General features: G+C 65.9%; 1 protein-coding gene across 1 annotated transcript in view; it reads left to right on the plus strand.

Moving 5' to 3' along the window:
• The window catches only part of MED27 (mediator complex subunit 27), a 116,638-nt gene extending 98,062 nt beyond the window's left edge, over positions 1 to 18,576 (plus strand). The window contains exons 5-8 of the mRNA XM_004613264.2: positions 3,069 to 3,176; positions 8,897 to 8,938; positions 17,309 to 17,386; positions 18,157 to 18,576. Of these exons, the coding sequence (XP_004613321.1) occupies positions 3,069 to 3,176; positions 8,897 to 8,938; positions 17,309 to 17,386; positions 18,157 to 18,291 (363 nt within the window). The 3' untranslated portion in view covers positions 18,292 to 18,576. The remainder of the gene's footprint in view (positions 1 to 3,068; positions 3,177 to 8,896; positions 8,939 to 17,308; positions 17,387 to 18,156) is intronic.
• The last annotated feature ends 1,197 nt before the right edge of the window (positions 18,577 to 19,773 follow it).

The raw sequence follows: 19,773 nt of genomic DNA on the forward strand, positions 1-19,773 counted from the left end.
GGCCAGAGCTCTCGCCCCTCCGGGAAGGCCACCCGGCTGACGCCCACGCGTCCCCTTCATCAGTGCCATGTGGCTCCCGGCAGCCGCTCACGGGCTGCCCGGCCACCCCCTGGGCCCCGGGCCAAGGCCCCCGCTGTGGCCCTTGCTGTGGCTGCGCAGCTGACCAAAGCTACAACATACAGAAAAGGGGCCAGGGTGGTGGGACAGCAGGGAGGGCGCTTACCTTGCACATGGCCAACCCGGGTTCCATCCCCGGCACCGCCAGGAGTGACCCCTGAGTGCAGAGCCAGGAGGAACCCCCGGGCATCGCCGGGTGTGGCCCAAAATGCCACAGCCGAGCAGACTTACTTCCAGCACCGCCTTCTCCCTGCCCCGAGGACCGGGTGCCCCTTTCAAAGCTCCCCCCAACTCAGCTGTGGGTCCGGTTTTCGGCTGTGTGGCCTGCGGCCCTCCTTGCTGTCTGGTGTCTCTGAGGGTCACTCTGTGGCCATCGCCTCCCTCTGTGCTGCCCTCCGGGTGTCTCCTGTGTCCGGCCGTGTGGCGGCAGGCCAGGCGGTGCTGCTCCTTCTTGGCGCTGCAGATGAGTTCATCCTGCCTGTGATGTGCAGGCGGGCGTCGTCCGGGTCGTTGCTGCGTGTTGGCCGCTGCGGTGAGCACGGTGTGGAGGTACGGACTAGCTGTGCTCACATGCTTTCCAGTTAACGTCCTTGGGTCTGTGGGTGGGAGATGGGGGGTCAGGCACTCCCGCAAGGCACTCCCACAGGCAGCCCCCAGCACTGCCGGGTGGGACCCCTCCCACCACAAAAAAAAGAATGACAGAAGGGAAGTCGAGCCCAGCATCACCCTGAGCACTGCTGGGCGTGGGAAGGAAGGAGCCTCACTCGGCTCAGGATTTGTGCCGCACGCAGCCCTGGGTCTGGGGGGCTGTGGGCCGCTGCTGGCGTGTCCAGGGTGGGAGGATGAAGGACCCTGCCCCACCCCGGGGGGTCGCCAGTGCCCAACCCCTCGGGCAGGACTGCAGAGCTGGGAACGCGTCTATGCCATCATCTTCCCTGAAACTCTGACGTGAAATTGTGTGTGTGTTTGTGCGTGGAACTTCAGTGACAGACAGGTGGAAAACTCAAAAGCAGAAATCTTTGGGCTGGTTCTTTTTCTTTTTTTATTTTTTCTTTTTGGGTCACACCAGGCAATGCACAGGGGTCACTCCTGGCTCAGGGAACCATATCGGATGCTGGGAATCGAACCCGGATCGGCCACTGCAAAGCCCTACCCTCTGTGCTATCACTCCAGCCCTGGGCTGTTCCTTATTTGAGGCCACACTTGGCTGGACTCCGCCCCGCTGTGCTCAGGGGGCCCCAGGGCACAGGCTCCCACCTCGGAGCCAGTGCCCCAGCCCCCTAAACATACTCATTTTTCTTCTCCCCCCAAAAAACATACTTCTTAACTAGTAAGACTATGGAGAGGTCAGGGCGATAGTTCAGCCCACAGGTCATCCGTCTTGCACCTGGCGGACCAGGTTCAATCCCAGCACCACCAGGAGTCAGCCCTGAGCACCGCCAGGCGTAACCCTATCCTCCACCCCCGAAAAAAAAAAAAACTAAGAAGTACTCTGAAATATTAGTGGAAAAATCTGGGAGCAGCTGACAATTATTTTCTTCCCTTTTCCTCTAATTGTAGGTTTTTCACGATAAGCTTTTATCAGCTCATTCTTTTTAGTGTCTTAGTGTTTAATGAACTTTAAAATACCAAAGTTCACTTTCAGAAGCAAAATTTCAATTTAAAACTCTAGTATCATTTTCTTTTCCTTTTCTGAATGCTACTTGAAGAAACTTAAGAAATTACTGGGGCCACATGTAAGTTAATTGAAATCCACTTTTTTTCACTAGGAGGGTACGCGCTCGCTAGCTCTCCGCGTCTCTAGCCAAGAGCTGAGCTCCGCCACCGGTGGCCCGTGTGTTGGCGGGAGACCACCCCTGGCATGGGCAGGGCCTGCTCCTGATTCTGCACGCAAGGATCACTCTGAGCAGACCCTGAGGACTGCATGGGGCATCAGGTTCCACCCCAGGTCAGCCAGCTGCAAGGCCAATGCCCTGTCCACTGTGCCTTCTTTCCAGCCCCCGCAGCGGCCCTTGTATTGGGCCTTCCCTGTGGCATAGCCCGGTGCTCCTCCGGCACCTGTCCGCAGAGCCGTGTGGCGCGGGAGCAGGGAGGCGGAAAGCCGCCGTGTGCCGCCTCCGTTGCCTTGTCCAGTGGTCAGGTCCATGGACAGTATGCAGGACCGGCGGCAGCCTGGACGCAGGGGACTGTTGGGGGACGCTGATTGGTTAGGCTGTGACCTCGGAGCTGGTGATGGACGGTAGCCCACTCCCCTTCCCGCGTGTGCTCCGTATCCGCCACCCTTCAGCGCCCCAGCGCTCCTCCGTCTGTGTCTGACCCTGCGTGTGTGCTGGACCGAGGTGGGCAGACGGCTGGGGACCCCATGACCAGCCGCGTGCCTCCCTGAGGGCGCCGTCCAGGGGTGGTCGCTGCTGCCCAGACGGGAAACCCAGCGGAGGTTCCGGAGGGCGAAAGAACCCGAACATCTCTCCCAGCTTCGTGATGCTTCCTGGAGATGGGTCTGGCGGTTTCTCTTCACCTCCAGCGTGGGTTTGGTGCCGCTGCGCCACTGTGCGTGTGTGTGTGTGTGTGTGCGCGCGTGTGCGTACCTGCGTGTGTGTGTTTGTGTGTGTGTGTGTGCGTGTGTGTGTGTGTGTGTGTGTGTGTGTGTGTGTGTGTGCCTCCGTCTTCCCCGTGTGCCCCGCTCAGGCCGGGCTGCAGTGGGTCCGGGAGTGGCGTTAGTGCTGCAGTTGGGCCTCGGAAGGAGCCAGGCTTAAAGCCGGGAAGGGGGCAAAGGGGGTTGCGTTGTCCTGCGAGGGCGAGGTAGGGGGTTTCCTGGAGAGCTGCTCGGCCGCGGCGCCCCGCTGTCCCTCAGCCAGCGCATCCTCGGGCTGCCCGGGGGCCGAGAACAGGGACCCTTCTCAGCAGCGTGCCCAGCTCCCGCCTTCACGCTGCCTCGCGTGTTTTGCCAGGTGACCTTGGGGAAGGTGTTGAAGGTGATCGTCGTCATGCGGAGCCTGTTCATTGATCGCACCATCGTGAAGGGCTATAACGAGCGAGTCTACACGGAGGACGGCAAGGTAAGCGGGCCAGGGTCTCCGTGGGGCTTTCTTGTGTGTGTCCCGGAACAGATGTCGGGGGCCCAGATCAGTGGCGTCAAACACGCGCCGTCACGCGGAAGTGGTCCCCAAGCAGAGCGTCTAGCAGAGGGAGGCGAGTGCCTGACAGGACGTGCCTTTCTTCTCCCGCCCCTTGCATTTTTCATCAGGCTTCTGCCTTTTCCTTTAAGCCTGATGCCCGTAGTTGAATTTCTAATTTAGCACCTTAGACCCCAGTTGCCTCATTAAATGTCTTTGGAGGGAACGGGAATGCCCCCCTTCTTGCCTAGTCGCGGCACATCAGTTACTCAGGGTCCTGCGTTTGCTCTCCTGGAACCATGAGGCAAAGGCGTCAGTTTGACAAGAAACCCTGTGACGCTGCTTCTCCGTGAGAGGATGAGGAGCACCAGGCAGCGTCTCCGTGGGCGCCGGCGCCCACCTGCCCGCGCCCTCTGGCCCTCGGGAGCGGCCGGGACGCTCACGGGAGCTGACAGCCTGCGCTTGTGCTCGGAGCCCCGCCAGGCCTCTCCCTGGCCGGGGGCTGCCCTTCCTGGAGCGTCACTACAAAAGCCCCCGCGTTGATGTAGTGACAGGCACGCACGTGGATGTAAGGTTGATGAGGGGCGTGGCCAGCCTGGGGGCGTGGCCAGCCTGGGCAGGGTTGTCGCAGGGGGCATGACCGTTCTTTGCGCATGGCCATCACGGGGGCGTGGCTGGCGTGGGCGTGGCTGGGTGGGTGGGCGGGGTCAGCGGCAGCCACGCCCCTGCAGAGGCTCTGGAATCAAGCCAGGTGGGTAGCAGCGTTCCAGGCTTGGAGCCGGCGCGGAGGAGGTGCTGGGCCCTCCTGAGTCATTAGCTCTGAGCACAGTCCTTCCGGGGTCACCCCACAGGCATTTCTAAAGAAGTTGCAAATTCTGTGGCGGGGGACAGAGCACTCCCAGCTGGGGTCCTCGAGGTGCGGTGCCAGGAGACCCCCGGCGTTGGGAGGTGCAGGGAAACCCCATCATGTGGAGTGGGCCTCTGCCCCAGGGTGTGGGGGTCTCCGCCCTCCAGGGAGCCTGTGGCCAGAGGGGCCTCGGGTAAGGACACTGAGTGACAGCCACTGCACCCCACTCCCTAGGGGGTCCCCAGCCTCGGGCGCAGAGCCCAGGAGAAGCGTGGGGTGGGGGAAGGGACAGGAACCCCCCCGTGAGCTCAGAAACGGCTCCGGTGCAGGACCAGGAGTATGGTGGCCCCGGTGATGGGGCGGGGCACGGAGTGCTCATGAGACCCGCCCGGCGTATCAGAGAAGGGGCGGGGTGCTGACAGCGGGGCCCATGCACCGAGATTCACCTGCACCTGGAGCCCTCCAGGGCCCCCCACAGCGCAGCCAGACCCCGCTCCGTTGTCGTTCTGCAGACCCTGAGCCCCCTTTGCCCAAGGACAGTTGCCTCAGCCCGGAGTGGGACCCTCACCAGTTTGCTGGCTCCTCCCCGTTCCCCGAGCACTTCACAGGCCACAGAATATGGCGCGCGGGAAAGGCCCTGCCTGGGCGGGCGTGTGTGTGTGTGTGTGTGCGTGCACGTGCGTGCAGACAGGCTCAGCCTGGGCGTGTGTGTGCACGCGTGCGCTTCCATCTCCACGGGCATGCACGTAAGCGGTGCAGTTCTGAGCACAGTGTCAGGGCACCTCCCCGAGAGACGCGCCTTGGCAGCGGCCCTCAGCCTGAGGTGCGCCTCAGAACAAACGGCCGTTGCAGTCTGCAGGCAGGGCTGCGGGAGCTGGGCGGGAGCCGCCTCCTGCCAGACCCTCAGAGCGCCGTGTGGAGCTCAGAGACCCCCCAGCCCACCCTCCGGGGCGCCCTGTGCCCCAGTGCCCCAGCAGCTGGCCGTGGAAGCAGGTTCCCCTTCTTCGGGGCACCCTGCACCCCCTTCCTGGCCAGAGCCCGGCGAGCCGAGCGTGACTCAGCAAACCGCCAGGCCGGCCAGTGCTCCCCTTGTTCTCCCGCACCCGGCCCGCTTCCAGAAGAGAAACCTGCGCCCTCCCGAGTGTGTCTGCCGGGGAGACTCGGGCTATGTTAATGCTATAGCTTCATTAATTACCCCATTATTGACAGGGGGGGAGGCAGCTCTTAGCCTCCTGGCGTCCGGGAGGAAAGCGATGCTGTATCAAAGGAAGCTTCAAAGGCGGCCCGCGCTGTCTCCCGGGTAACTCCTGATCCGCGCGCTCCCCACTTCAAAGTTGGCCGAGCGCGCGCAGAGGGCGAGGGGGCTGCGGAGCCCAGATCTGATTCCTCTAATAAGTGTTGGCATCAGCCCCGTTTGATATTAGATGCGGGGAACATTTTGATTTGTTATCGCCTTTGAAACTGTTCAGACGACCTTCAGAAAAACGGCCTCTCGCTCCTTGCGGCAGGGAGGGGGAGGGGAGACGGGGCCAGGGCTCGTTCGCATGCAGCGGCCGCACTTAGAGGAGCAGATGGCGTCCTGAGCTGGGGGGGGCCTGCTCCTGCACCCCTCACCCATCGGCTCGCGTCGCTGCTCCGGAGGACGGTAGACCACTCGGGGGTGGGGCCGGGCGGCTCGGGGCTGCTGGGCTGGGTCTTGGGTGCAGGAGGAGGCGTGGGTGGGCCGGGCCCCGCTCTCCCCGTGGGCTCGCAGATGTGACCGTGACAGAGGTGTCTGTTTGGCTCATTGCGGTCACTCACTGTTCCTCTGTTGAGGGTGACAAGCCACCGAAACTTCCCCGGGGTCACGGTGGGCCCCACTGACCCTGCCCCCAGAGGCTGCGGCAGCTGGGGGTGCGGGGAGGGGAGAGGGCCCGGGTGAGCGTGTCTGTCCGGGAAGGCACCCCCTGGCGAGACACGAGGGTGGGCGGCAAGGCCAGGCCATGACCGGAAGCAGGCGTGGGCCTCTGCTTTCCCCGGACACTCGCCTTGACCCGTCTGGGAATTGGCCCCGTCCCCGCAACACTGAGGGGCTTTGTCGCTCCCGACGCTGGAGTCGAGAGTGACGTCTTGTTTATTTACCAGGTGGGAAGTTTGTAGCTTCCAGAATGCTCCTTTTCTAAGTAACGCAGCCAGCAAGTTAAAAAAAAAAAAAAAAAAAGAAGAAGAAGAAATAGAAAATCGTGGTGGGCACCTGGTCTGCAGCAAAGGCGCAGGCTGATAAATATGCGCCCGGCTCTGCCCGGCTCCCTGAAATGAATTCCTGAGATCTTGCTGGACCCGGCGAGCGCCAGGGCACCGGCTCCAGAAGGCTTGCTTCAGTGGCTTTCTTTGGCATAAATCTAGCAGAAAATCAAGTGCGGGCCACCTGCTGGGCCTGCCAGCGCCAGGGAAGCCCATTGTCACTCGGGCCCTTTCTCAGCCGCGCACCTGGCCCGCACGGCGCATTGTCTCGCGTCCCCGGGTCCCAGATGGCCACAGCTGCCCCTGGGGTCCTGAATAAGACAGGGCAACGTTTCCCAAAAGGGCAGAGCGTGGCTTGCGGTGAGAGCCGCGGCCGGCCCGGCGGGGTCCTTCCGCAGCCGCACACGGCTCTCCCTCCTGCGACCCGCACCTCTGCAGGCCCACAGGCTTATTGAGAAGTGGCCGTGCTCCAGCCAAGCGCTCCCGTGCGGGGCCTCGCGGCACTCAGGCCCTGACGCCGGCCGCCTGAGATGCGGGTTTGGGAGTTTGGCGGCTCCCCATCCCCCCGGCAGGGCTGGGGGCAGGAGAGACTCGGAGCGACCCCCGGATGCTCCCGCAGGCCCACTGCCCTCCCAGGCCGGACCTGGCGCCAGGGAGTGCGGCCACGGGGCTGCTCTCCGCAGCTAACCTGGGGGACTGCTGCTTCCCTCCCGAGTAGGGTCCCGCGGGGAAGGCCAGTGGGCCGGGGGTCCGGCCGGAAACAGGCAGCCCCACTTGGGGGAGCAGCGGGTCCTGCAGAGGCGGCGTCCAGGCAGATCCGGGAAGGAGACGGTCAGCGGTCACCCGTGGCCGCCCCTGGACGCACGCCGGCAGCGTCCCCATCCTGCGGAGGTGGGGTGCCTCTCCGAGCTCTTGCGCCCCTCCTGCGGCCCTCGTCCTCTGGCCTGTGCCGCTTACATCGGCCCACACGAGTGGGAGAGGCAGAGAGCTGACGTGTGCCTGCCCCGGTGGCTGTGACACGGGCTCTGAGCTGTCCCGAGGGTCCTGGGGCAGGTCTCAGCCTGCACGTGACGGTGCTGCCACACACACCTGTACACACGCCAGGTCTCGCATCTGTGCCCTGACGGTGCCACCACACACACACACACACACACACACACACACACACACACACACACACAAACACACTCCAGGTCTCGCATCTATGCTGTGACTACCACTATCTCACACACACACACACACACACACACACACACCAGGTCTTGCATCTATGCTGTGATGGTGCCACCACACACACACATCTGTGCCATGAGCATAACACCACACACACGTGCACACACCAGTCTCATGTCTGTCCCATGACTGTCCCACTTACACGCATGTGCATGCACCCAGTCTTCTGTCTGTGCCCTGGACACCCCCACCCCGTGGGGGGTGGCCAGGGGACCGTCCCCTGGGGGTGTAGTCTCCTCAGCTCTCGAAGCTTCTGCCGGAGGGGAGAGGGCGGGAGGCCCCTCCCACCGCCACTGTCCTGCCTGCTGTGTTTGCTGCCCACACCCGGGAGCAGAGAGGCCCCCCGAGGGCCCGAGGGCCCCTGTTGATGAGGCCCCGCGGGGCCTGGAGCGCGGCTGCTCACTCCCATCCCTCGGGCGCCTGCACTGGACCCTGGTCCGCCTTCACTCAGCGCAGACTCAGCTGCTGCCAGGGAGTCAGGCTCGGGGTCCCTTTGATTATGGGGGGCCACACGCAGCAGTGCTCGGGGCTCACTCCTGTCTCTGTGCCCAGGGACCCCACAAGGTTCCGGGGCTCACACCCAGGCCAGCCGCCTGAGACGAGGTCTCCCTCCCTCTCTCTCTGGCCCCAGGAATAGGAGTCCGGTTGCTGGTTGGTTTTTGTTGGTTTGTATTTTTTCTTTCAGTTGGGGGTGGGGGGGTCACACCTGGCAGTGCTCAGGGCTGACTCGTGGCACTGTGCTCAGGGATCACTTCTGGTGGTGCTCAGGGGAGCATATAAAATGCCAGAGATCGAGCCCGGCTCTGCTGCACGCCAGGCGGCCACCTAGAAAAGAGCAGGGGCCTGCACACCCTCCCCCAGCAAAGTGCTCGCGGTGCCCCGGCATTGGTGAGCCTCTGGGGAGGCCCACGAGGACCTTCACGTCCCCAGAGGCCAGTGAGTGGCCCCCGGACTATTGTTTCTTCTGCTGGACAGTCACGTTGCAGCGGGTCCGGCTGAGCTGGGCCTGGAGCCTGGCGTCACCCTCCCCGCGTCCGGCCCGGCCCGCCAGGATGCCCCTCTGAGCTGACGCCAGACGCCGGGGAGGTGGTGGACACGGGACACAGCCTGGCCGGAGAGAGGCCAGAGAGAGGCCAGTCCCCGCCCGGGCCTCGGCCGACCCAGCACCTCGCACGGCTCCGCATTGCCCCTGGAAGCCCCTGCAGGACCCCTCAGGCCCCCACACCGAGAGTCTGTTATTCTTGGTCTCGCAGTGCTTTTCCCAAGCTTAAGACTTGCGGCCGTGGTGGTTTTATTTTCCGAAGCCCAAAATTCTAAAGTAGATGTTAACTTTTTTCTCTTTTTCTCTCTTCCTCCGCAGCTGGACATATGGTCCAAATCCAACTACCAAGTATTCCGGAAGGTACGTCGGGGCGTGGGGGGCCGTGCCTGGGGGTTTCTGCAGGAGGCTCGGCGCAGAGGCCCGGGTGGGGCGGGCCAGGACCCGACCCAGGGGAGCCAGGCAGCATGTTGGATGGTGGATACGTGTCAACTCCTTATTCTGTTGCCTGTTCTGTGTTGGTTTGGTTTGATTGGGGGCCACGCCTGGCAGTGCCCAGGGGTCACCCCTGGCGGGTCTCGGGGGGCCCTTTGGGATGCTGGGGATTGAACCCGGCATCAATCTTGTCGGCCGTAGACAAGGCCAGCGCCCGTCCTGCTGGGCTGTCGCTCCGGCCCCTCCGGCTTCGTCTGTAACTTCCCAGGCAGTCGGGGGTCTCGGGGCCACCTTCGCTGGCCTTGCCCACTGGCTGGGCAGTTTGGTGGCCAGATGCGGGGCCCGGCTCGCCCTGGACAGGACCTGAGCACCAGCTGTCGACCCACCCCACAGAGTGTGGTCTTGGCCGTGGGGACGAGGGGCCTGTCGGGCGGCCGCTCCACCCCCAGCCCGTCCCTCCCACCTCGGCCCTCGTGGGCAGGCGCAGGCTGGCCCACCCCACGTGACCCCCCCGGGCGTCCCCCTCAGGCCTTGGGACGCAGGGGACCGAGAGGCCACGTCCAGCTCTCAGTGGCAGGACACGTCCTTCCTGGCCGGGCCCCTGGGGGACAGCGGCTCCCCCCCCCACCTGTGGGTGTCCTCGGGCCATGGCGGGGCTGCAGGGCCGGGAGGGAGCTGGGAGCCCGAGGAGCAGCCGGGGCCCGTCCACTCTCGGCTCCCAGCGGGGGACGTGGCTTCCAGGCCTTCCTGTGGGGTCAGACTCCTAGCGGGGAGCAACTCAGAGCCTTAGGGGGCCTCGGGGTGCAGGGGGCACGTGCCCCCCACAGCGGCACCGGGCACAGCGGGCTGGCCTGGCCATGCAGCTCTCAGGCCGCGCGTCCCCAGCCCCGCTGCCCTTGGGGGGCGGGGCCAGAGCAGGAGACCCCTGGGCGAGGCCAGGCCCGGCCGCCCCCACAGCCCCACACAGACACCTTGGGGCACCGGGGACGCTCAGCCACGCAGGCTCTCCCGCTGGGGTGCCGGGGCTCAAACCCAGGTCGACCGTGTGCAGGGCAAACACTCCACCCGACAGCCGCCCCCGCCCCTCCTGGAGCAGTTCCGCACAGCAGGTCGGAGATGCGGGTTCTCGGCTCACCCCCTTCTGAGGGAGCTTGTGTGTGTGCGTGTCTGTGTGCGTGTGTTCCCGTGTGTCTGTGTGGCTCTGTCTGTATGTGTGTGTGTCTGTGTCTGTGTGTCTATCTCTGTCTGTGTGTGTGTCTGTCTCTGTATGTGTCTGTGTGTGTCTGTATCTCTCTGTGTCTGTGTCTGTGTGTCTGTGTGTGTGCGTGTCTGTGTGCGTGTGTTCCCGTGTGTCTGTGTGGCTCTGTCTGTCTGTGTCTGTGTGTGTGTCTGTGTCTCTGTGTCTGTGTGTATCTGTATCTCTGTGTCTATGTGTGTCTGTCTCTGTGTGTCTGTGTGTGTGTCTCTGTGTGTCTGTGTCTCTGTATCTGTGTCTGTCTGTGTGCGTGTGTTCCCGTGTGTCTGTGTGACTCTGTCTGTATGTGTGTGTGTCTGTGTCTGTGTGTCTATCTCTGTCTGTGTGTGTGTCTGTCTCTGTATGTGTCTCTGTGTGTCTGTATCTCTGTGTGTCTGTGTGTGTGCGTGTCTGTGTGCATGTGTTCCCATGTGTCTGTGTGGCTCTGTCTGTATGTGTCTGTGTCTATGTCTGTGTGTCTGTCTGTGTCTGTGTGTGTCTGTGTCTCTGTGTCTGTGTGTGTCTGTCTCTGTCTGTGTGTGTGTCTGTGTGTGTCTCTGTGTGTCTGTATCTGTGTCTGTCTGTGTGCGTGTGTTCCCGTGTGTCTGTGTGGCTTTTTATGTGTATGTGTCTGTGTCTGTGTGTGTGTCTGTTTCTCTGTGTCTGTGTGTATCTGTATCTCTGTGTGTCTGTGTGTGTCTGTCTCTGTGTGTCTCTGTGTGTCTGTGTGTGTTTGTGTGTGTTTGTGTGTGTCTCTGTGTGTCTGTATCTGTGTCTGTCTGTGTGCGTGTGTTCCTGTGTGTCTGTGTGGCTCTGTATGTGTCTGTGTCTGTGTCTGTGTGTCTATGTCTGTGTGTGTCTGTGTCTCTGTATGTGTCTGTGTGTGTCTGTATCTCTGTGTGTGTCTCTGTGTGTCTGTGTGTTTGTGTGTCTGTCTCTGTGTGTCTGTGTGTCTGTGTGTGTTTGTGTGTGTGTCTCTGTGTCTGTCTGTGTGTCTGTATCTGTGTCTGTCTGTGTGCGTGTGTGTGTTTGGGTCACACCGTCATGCTCTGGGCTTCCCCCTGGCCTGTCAGGGGTCACGCCTGCTGGTGTTCAGGAGACCATGTGTAGTGCCAGAGGATTGAACCCAGGTTTGGCGCCTGCAAGACCGGTGCCCCAGGCCCTGTGCATGCCGCCCGTGTCTGCTCCTGCTAGTGCAGGACATTCCCCGGCTGTTTCTGGGGCCAGGGCGACAGCACAGCGGGGAGGGCACTGCCTCGCACCCAGCTGGCCCGGCCAGTCCCCAACACCCCTCCAAGCCCTCCAGGAGTGACGCTGAGCCAGGAGGAAGCCTTGAGTACGGCCGGGTGTGACCCCCGGCAGCCCGGCTCTCCCCACGCTCCCTTGTGGGCTGCAGTGGCCCCGTGTGGCCCCGCCCGCCCGGGGTGGGGATTAACCTGGGCGCGGCTGTGGTCTGGGGTTGGCGTTAACAGTGACTTGGTTTCCATCCAGAGAACAGGGGCGAGAGGGCGGGGGGGGGTGTAAGTGTGCGTGCAGGTGCGCTGTGCATGCATGTGTGTGTGCACTTGTGTGTATATGTTGTGTGTACCCACAGAATGCACTGGAGTATTAAGTATTTCTGATTGCGAGTAGAAAGTTTATTAGGAAGTTGTAAAATGTGTAAAAATGTGTGAAACACAGATTTGGGGAAGCATAGATTGGGGAGCGTTATTTTTATTCCTCGCCCTCTAAAAATAACTCTCCAGGCAGCCTTTGTGTTTGTTGGAGCTGCAGACACGCGCAGAACCCAACTGAGCAGTTGGTAACCGCCTGGGCGGGGCGTTGCCGTGTCCCGGGCGCCTCCTGGTCCTTGGCAGCGGTGACAGCGGGAGCGTCTGAGGGGGTCGCCGCAGCGCCTCACGCCCGGTGACCCCTGACGGTGACCCCAGTGCGCGGGGACAAGCCCCTTGGTTTGGTTTGGTTTTGGGGTCACGCCCAGTGTTGCTCAGGGCTCCCTCCAGGCTCTGCCCTCGGGGGCCACTCCTGGTGGTGCTCAGGGGCCCTCCAAGATGCCTGGGCTCGAACCCGGGTCGGCCGCCTGCAGAGCAAGGGCTCTCCCTGCTGCGCTTCCGCTCCGGCCAGATGGTGCTTTCCGCTGGGCGGGTGACACTGAGCCCCTCGCCCCACGCCCCCTCCTGTCAGATTCGGGAGGAGCCTGGAGATACACCCGGTGAATGACAGCCCCCCCCCATGGGCCGTCCCTGGCCACGCCCCGGGGGAGGGCGGGGGAGAGGAGGGGTGGGCGGGGCTGACCCCCCCCCCTGCGGCTTGTGGCAGCCCCAGCAGGACACGCCGGACGGACCCTGTGGTGAGCATGTCCCTGCTGCCGGTCCCAGCCCCGGCCAGGTGCGGGCGGGCAGGAAGTCGGGGCCGGGGACAGCCCGAGGAGGTGCTGGCCTTCCCGGGCGCGCGCCTGCACGGCCTCAGCTGTCCACGGGGCCTGCCGCTGGGCCGCGGACCCCAGGCCTTCCTTTCTCTGCATTCGCTGTGTGGTGCAGCCTCTGTGCTTGTGTGGGCCTGCGGGCGGGGGGCGCCGATCCTTTCATCCCTGGCAGACAATGCCCAGAGCGCACAGAATGGCCGCGCGGGTCGGGGGGCGCACGGCGGCCTTTTGTCCACTGCGGGGTGCGGCCAGCACGGCCGTTCCCCTCATTAGGCCCCTTTCCCGCGCAGCCTCGTGGCCAAGGGCAGGGCCAGCTGGCGGTGGCGCCGGGCCCTGGGTGGCCGGCTTTGCTCCGCACGGCGTCCAAGAAGCGCCCGGAGGCGGCCCGCAAAGGGCAGGGCACAAAGGCCGGGAAAGGTCTCGGGCGCGTCCGGCCTCGCTGACATTTAAACCCAGCAGGGCGGCCACTGTTTGCGCGCTGGGCTCAGGCCAGAGCTGGACGCCGCTGTCCACACCCACGCGGGCCGCTAGCCCAGCCTGGGGGGGGCGGGGGGCTCCGGGCACACTCGCCAGGCCGCCCCTCCGAGGGCAGGTGGGGGCCGACGGCCACATTTCCTGCGTCCACTCACTTGCCCTCTGACCCCTGCCACTCACTCACTCACTCATTCACTGGCTGCTTCGCCCAGAAGCCCCTCACCGCCTACCCCTGTGCGCGTGCACCTGTCCGCCGGCTCCTCACCCTCGCCTCCCTGCCCTGCGCCCCTCCCCGTGGGTGTGCCCCTCGGCCCCCGGGGCCTTTCGCTGACCGCGTCCAGGAGAGGCCATCGCGCACACGGAGTCCGGGCACACGGAGCTCCGGCAGAAACCGAGCGCTCCCCCCACCCCCCAGGTCACGTGAGCGGCCAGGGCCTGGGCCAGGGCCAGCCGCCCATTTGAGAAGCCCGCCCACCTCGTGGCCCTGCCCTGCAGAGCAGAGCCGACCCTGGGCGTGGCTGGGCCGTGGGCTGGGCTCCTCCGGGCACCAGGGCTGACTTACATGCCCGCTCCCGCCAGCGCCCCCCAGCCCTGCCTGCCCCAGGCCTCCCCTGGCCCTGCGGGATTGCTCCCCGCCGGCCCTCTGGGTCTGCTCTGGGTGTCCGTGGAGCCAGTTGTCCTTGGCGGGCCCCGCCCGCGGCCAGGCTGCTCCTCGGGAGCTGGCGGCCGGCCGCACCAGCTGGCATTTAGCGGCAGTGGGCAGCTCGGAGCGCGGGTTCCCTGCAGAGGCCCCGGGCGGTCAGCACCCTGGACAGGACCGCGGCGCCCCGCCCCGCCCAGCCCGAGCACACACAGACGGGCAGGGCGCAGGGGTGGGGGGCGCCTGCAGCCTCCCTGAGAGCTGGGACCTGGCCTGGCGGCCCTCTCAGCGCTGGGAGCAGGGCCGGGGCCTCCGGCCTCCCTCACGGAAGCAGCTCTGACTCGGGTGCCTGACTGACCTCCCGTGGGCGGCTTAGGGGGCCCTCTCCGGGGGCCGGGCCTGCCCCCTGGTGGTGGCAAGTGGCCACGGCCTTCCACTGCCCTCCCCCCCCCACGCGGTGGCCCCGGGGCCCACCTCAGACTTCTCCCTCACAGGCCAGTCCCCAGCGTGCCCAGCACTGGCCCCGCGTCCACTGGCACATGCAGGGGCGGGGCCAGGGGGCAGGACAACCTCTGACCTCAGGGCCTGGGAAGGCTTTGGTGCCAGCCAGGCCGGTGCCAGGCAGCCGCCCCCACCCGCAGCGTCGTGACCCCCAGGACGCCCCCCCCCCCGCCCCCTGAGAAGGCTGTCCCGGGCTCCCCTGGGCACCAGAAGGAACAGCGGCCAGGGCCCTGGGGGCGCCCTGAGGTCAGGAGCGACGGCTGGGCTGCTGGCGCCCCGTGTGGCCCCCCCCCCACGAGGGAGGCTGTGGCTGGGAGAGAGGCTGTGGCTGGCACCTCCGCGCTGACGAGCAGCTGCCGCAAGGTCTCCTGAAAGATGCTTCTCTCCGCCCGAGGGGCCGGGCGAGGCAGCCAGGAAGGAGGGTCCTGGGCACGGCACACCCCCCAGCCAGCGCTGCCCAGTTGCTGAGGTGGGGGCCCAGTCCCCCGCCCCCCCACCGGAGCCTTTTAGTTACCGGGGCTCTCGGCTGCCGTCTGCTCTAATCTCCCGCCCCGGACCCCTCCCCAGGCGTCTGTCTCCCACCCTCTCATTGGCGGGGGCTGGGGGGACAGCGGCCTTGCTGCTCGGGGGGCGGGGGGGAGGGGGTCTCGGACTGGGTCAGCCCCGCTAAGCCCCAGCCCTGGGAGCTGCCCACTCCGCTTGTACAGGGAAACCTCCTCCGAGGGGCTCAGGGGAGCAGCCGCCACGGGACCCCCCTCACCCAGCCCCCTGACCTGGCCCCCTACCCCGACCCCCCCACCCAGCCCCCTGACCCTGACCTGGCCCCCTACCCCGGCCCCCCACCCAGCCCCCTGACCCGGCCCCCTACCCAGCCCCCTGACCCGGCCCCCTACCCCGGCCCCCCACCCAGCCCCCTGACCCAGCCCCCTGACCCGGCCCCCTACCCAGCCCCCTGACCCGGCCCCCTACCCCAGCCCCCTGACCCAGCCCCCTGACCCAGCCCCCTACCCCGGCCCCCCCACCCAGCCCCCTACCCCGGCCCCCCCACCCAGCCCCCTTACCCGGCCCCGGACAGGACTCTCCTTGGTTCTGTGGGTGCTGCGCCTGCCCCGGTCATGTGACTGGCCCGCGCCCATGGCAGACACTGCCTTCCAGAAGCTTCTCTCCCTGCAGGTGTGGGCAGCCAGGCCAGAGCCTGGCTCTGCCCCTGGGTGTCTCCCCCACACGAGCTGGGGTGCAGAATGGCAGTGAGGACACCCCCTCGGGTCCTGGACGCCCCCACTCCCGTCCACAGCGTCTGTACACCCCACGGAACCACCTCCGGTCCAGAAACGGGCCCAGCACCCACCCCAGCCGCCCCCATGGCACCTTCTGCTGAATCGAGGGGCTGCTGGGGGTGGGGTTCCTGAAACAAACCCTCCTCCGGTGGCACGAGCCCCCACCCGCCCCGCTCTGCTCACACGCACACACATACACACGCACGGGACACGGGCCCCGGCGTGCCACCCCCAAGGCAGGGAAGAGGGTCCCTGCGGGCAGGAACCTGATGTGTCACGAGAACTCAGGCCAGTGGGGACGGTGACAGGGGCCCCTGCCCTCGGGCTCCCTGGGAGGGGGCGGCAGGCCTGGCGGAGAGCCCAGCACGCAAGGCCGGCAGCCGGGGGCCCGGGGCGGGCTGGGCCCTCCGCCCAGAGACAGGGGACGGGCTCGGGTGACGCTCCCCGGAGTTTCAATGTTGTCCCTCCTGTTGGAGTCGTGCTGAGGGGCCACCCCGAGTGGGCGGCGCTGCGTGGCCTCGTGGTGGCTGGGCAGGAGCTGGGCAGGGCCTAAGGGCCAGCGAGGTCAGCCCGAGGGACGAGAGCCCGGCAGTCTGTCTTCAGTCGTGGTTGGCGGGAGGCCGGGCAGGGCCTCGGGGCTCAGGGAGCGACAGTCCTGTCTCTTCCTCCCGGGAGGAGTCAGCCACCCCGACGCTCGGCGCCACTCTGGCCCGGGGACAGCGCGGCCCCCGAAGCTGGGAAGCGGGGCCCCTGGGCAAGACACCCCGGACCCCCTGCCGCCTGCCCGTCCTGCGGCCCCACAGGGCAGGTCCCCCCGCCTGGGTCACAGGCCAGTGTAGACGGTGTCCAGCAGGGGTGGGACCTGGCCCTCAGGGACAGCATGGCCCCCTGCTGCGGGGTCTATGCTCCCCAGAGATGCAGGCAGGCGGGGAGTGAGGGGCCGCCCTCACCGAGGCCCAGAGCTGGGACCCGGGTGCTCGCCCAGCTGGGCTCGATCCTGAACCTTCCCCACCCAGGTGGAACCTGGCCCAGCTGACCGCGCCGGTCAGGACCGTGAGCACGGTGCAGGGCTGGAAACCGCCGCGTCTCCGGGTTAGGCCTGTTCGTTCTTGGTCACCCCCAGCCCTCCTGTCCTTGGGGGCTTCTTTCCCCACCTCGGGTGCCAGGAATTCTCAATGACGACAGTGTGCCTCGAGCCCGCACAGCTGTCAGACTCCGTGTGATCCGCCGGGTTGCTGGCGGGTGACAGACGGAAGGACGACGCGGCCCAGACACCTGGGACAGGCTGGGGTGCCCTCCTGGACTGGGCTCAGGGGTCCCGAGCAGCATGAGGGGGCTGGAGAGGTGGGGCCGTGCCCCCCACCCCCCGTGGGCCTCTCGATGGCCTCTGGGGAGCCCCTCCTGGGTGCTCAGTCGCTGGGATGCTGAGTACTCTGCTCCCCCACAGGCCTGCGTCCCCACACATATGCGCATGCACATACACACAAGCACACACATGCCCACACGCCCAGGCAGTCCCCTCGTTTTCCAGTCTCACACAAACACACATACCCAGACTCATTTTCCATCACGCACACGCACATACACACACACACACACACACACACACACACACACACACACAGAGGCAGTCTCCTCGTTTTCCAATCACACGCACGCACACACACGCACGCACACGCCCGGGCAGCCTCTGTTTTCCGGCTGGAGAGTGTTGCAGGCGTGAGGGCGCTCACGCAGCTCTCTCCCGCAGGTCACCGACCACGCCACCACGGCCCTGCTCCACTACCAGCTGCCGCAGATGCCCGACGTCGTGGTGCGCTCCTTCATGGTGAGTGGCCCCGGGCGCATCCCCCCTCGAACCCGGCCCCTGCACAGGGGTGGGCTCGGGGGCTCCTTGGAAATGGACCTGCCTAGCAGCCCTGGCTAGAAGTCAGCGTGCACCCCAAGGGCGGTGCTCGGGCCTGCTGTCCCGGGCGTCCCCTCTGGTCCCCCGCAGAGGGGCCTCGACAGGGCAGGGGGGCTCATGCCGTCGGCCCCCTCCCGGCACCGCCCGTGTCCCCCCTGCTGCCGGGTGGGTGGTGCCCACGAGGTGGGACGCGCGGCCATGTCACCCCTCCCTTGCCACCACACTCAAGGTACAAGTGGGGCCATTTCCTGGGGACGCGTGTCCAGTGCCAGAGCCTTGGGGTCACTGACCCGCTCACTGCCGGGACATCTCGCCACAGCAAGTGTGCTGAGGCGGGGCGGGGCCGCTCCCTGGGCACCCTCTGATGGGAGCTTGTCTCGCTCGTGCCGGGGTCCGGAGGACGCGTGGTGACAGGGCGCGGGGGCTGGTTCTGGGGGAGTGTGGCTCCGTCGTCACTCACCCTCATGCAGGATGCCCGCGGGGCCCCTCGCCCTGACCCTCGGGGTGTGTCTGCTGGTTTGCCTTACTGGGGGCCACTGGCGACCCTGCGGGCGGGCCACCTGGGAATGAGATTAGCGGGCAGACCCGCCGCCCTTGGCCGGCTCTCAGGGGGCCCCGCCTTCCTCTGGGAGGGCGGCTGGGGGCGGGGCTGCTCGCGAGCCCCCCTCAGCGCTGGCTTCTCTCTCCTGCAGACCTGGCTGCGGAGCTACATCAAGCTCTTCCAGGCCCCGTGCCAGCGCTGCGGGAAGTTCCTGCAGGACGGCCTGCCCCCCACCTGGAGGGACTTCCGGACCCTCGAAGCCTTCCACGACACCTGCCGGCAGTGACCCCGCCCAGCTGGGCCCTGCAGACCCTCGGCCCTTCCAGACCAGCCCACCTGACGGGGTCACTGTGCTCCCGGCGGCCCTGCAGCTATGCCCTCCTTGGTGAAGCCCCAGGGACAGGCCCGGTAGAGGGAGCCCAGGACCAGGCTGGGACTGTGCCCGGCACCTTGGGGGCCACCGAGGTCACGCCTGGTGGCTTGGACTCTTCGCGGCGACTGGCCGTGCTGGCCTGGCAGACATGGCCGGGTCAGGGCTGTGCCAGAGACTGGTGGGGGGGGGGGCGGGACTGTTTTGAATAAAGCCGTTTTTGTCGGGAATGTCTGCGTCTTGCTTTCGGGGGCGTTGGCTTGGGACGTGGATTTTGTTTCGGGTCACACCGGCTGTGGTCAGGGGATCCTGCTGGCTCTGCCCAGGGATCAGGCCTGGCGAGCGGGGGACCTACGGGATGCGGGGGTCGAACCGGGTGGGACGTGCGCCTGGCAGGCGCCGCACCTGCCGTACTGTTTGAGGGAGGAGGACACAGGGGGTTCTGATCCCTGACGCTGGGCACTAACCACTGCCCGCCTCCCTGTGGGTGCGGAGCAGCCCCACCCCTGCCTCCCTGTGCTGACTCCGCCCCTTCCTTGTATGCTGGTGGCTCCGCCCCTCTGCCTTGCACGCTGGCTCCGCCCCTTTTCAGTTTCTCTGATTCCACCCCTTCCTGTGTATGCTGGTGACTCCGCCCCTTCTGCCTTGCACGCTGGCTCCGCCCCTTTTCAGTTGCTCTGATTCCGCCCCCTTCCTGTGTATGCTGGTGACTCCGCCCCTTTGTCCATGTTGCAGTGGCTCCGCCCCCTTATCTGTATGCTGGCGGCTCCGCCCCTTTTTAATGTTGCTCTAATTCCTCCCCCTTCCTGTGTATACTGGTGACTCCGCCCCTTCTGCCTTGAACGCTGGCTCCGCCCCCTCCCTGTGTATGCTGGTGGCTCCGCCCCTTTATCCCTGTTGCAGGGGCTCCGCCCCCTTCTCGGTACTGGTGACTCGGCCCGTCCCTTGGCCGTGCTCACTCCCGCAGAGGGACAGTACAGTGACTGGCTCTCGTCCACCTTGCGCCCGTGCGGAAGCCACGGGCGGGGCTGCTGACGTGAAGAGGCGCCGCGGCTGGGCGCTTGGGTGGCGGGGCCAGAGCTCGTCCGCTGCCCGGCCCGTGCGGCTCTGGGGCTGCTCCCTCCTGCCCGGGGGCGCCCGTCGTTCTGGGGTCTGGGACCCCGCCTGCCTCTGCAGGGGCGGGCCCAGGACGCTGCCCAAGGCCCACCTGTGGGGAGCGATGCCCGTGGCCAGGGGCGCCCCACTCGGGACGGCGGCGTGGCGGTCCCTGACGGTGGCCATGCAGGACAGCCCGGGGACAGGGAGTGCCAGGCCGTGGGGCTGTCGGCTGGGTCACGGCCTGGCCTGGCCCGCAGTGCTGGCAGCCCCGGGCCAGCAGGACCCCCCAGAGCATTTCTC

Source organism: Sorex araneus, chromosome 1 (assembly GCF_027595985.1).
Source record: "Sorex araneus isolate mSorAra2 chromosome 1, mSorAra2.pri, whole genome shotgun sequence".
NCBI classification, from domain to species: domain Eukaryota; kingdom Metazoa; phylum Chordata; class Mammalia; order Eulipotyphla; family Soricidae; genus Sorex; species Sorex araneus.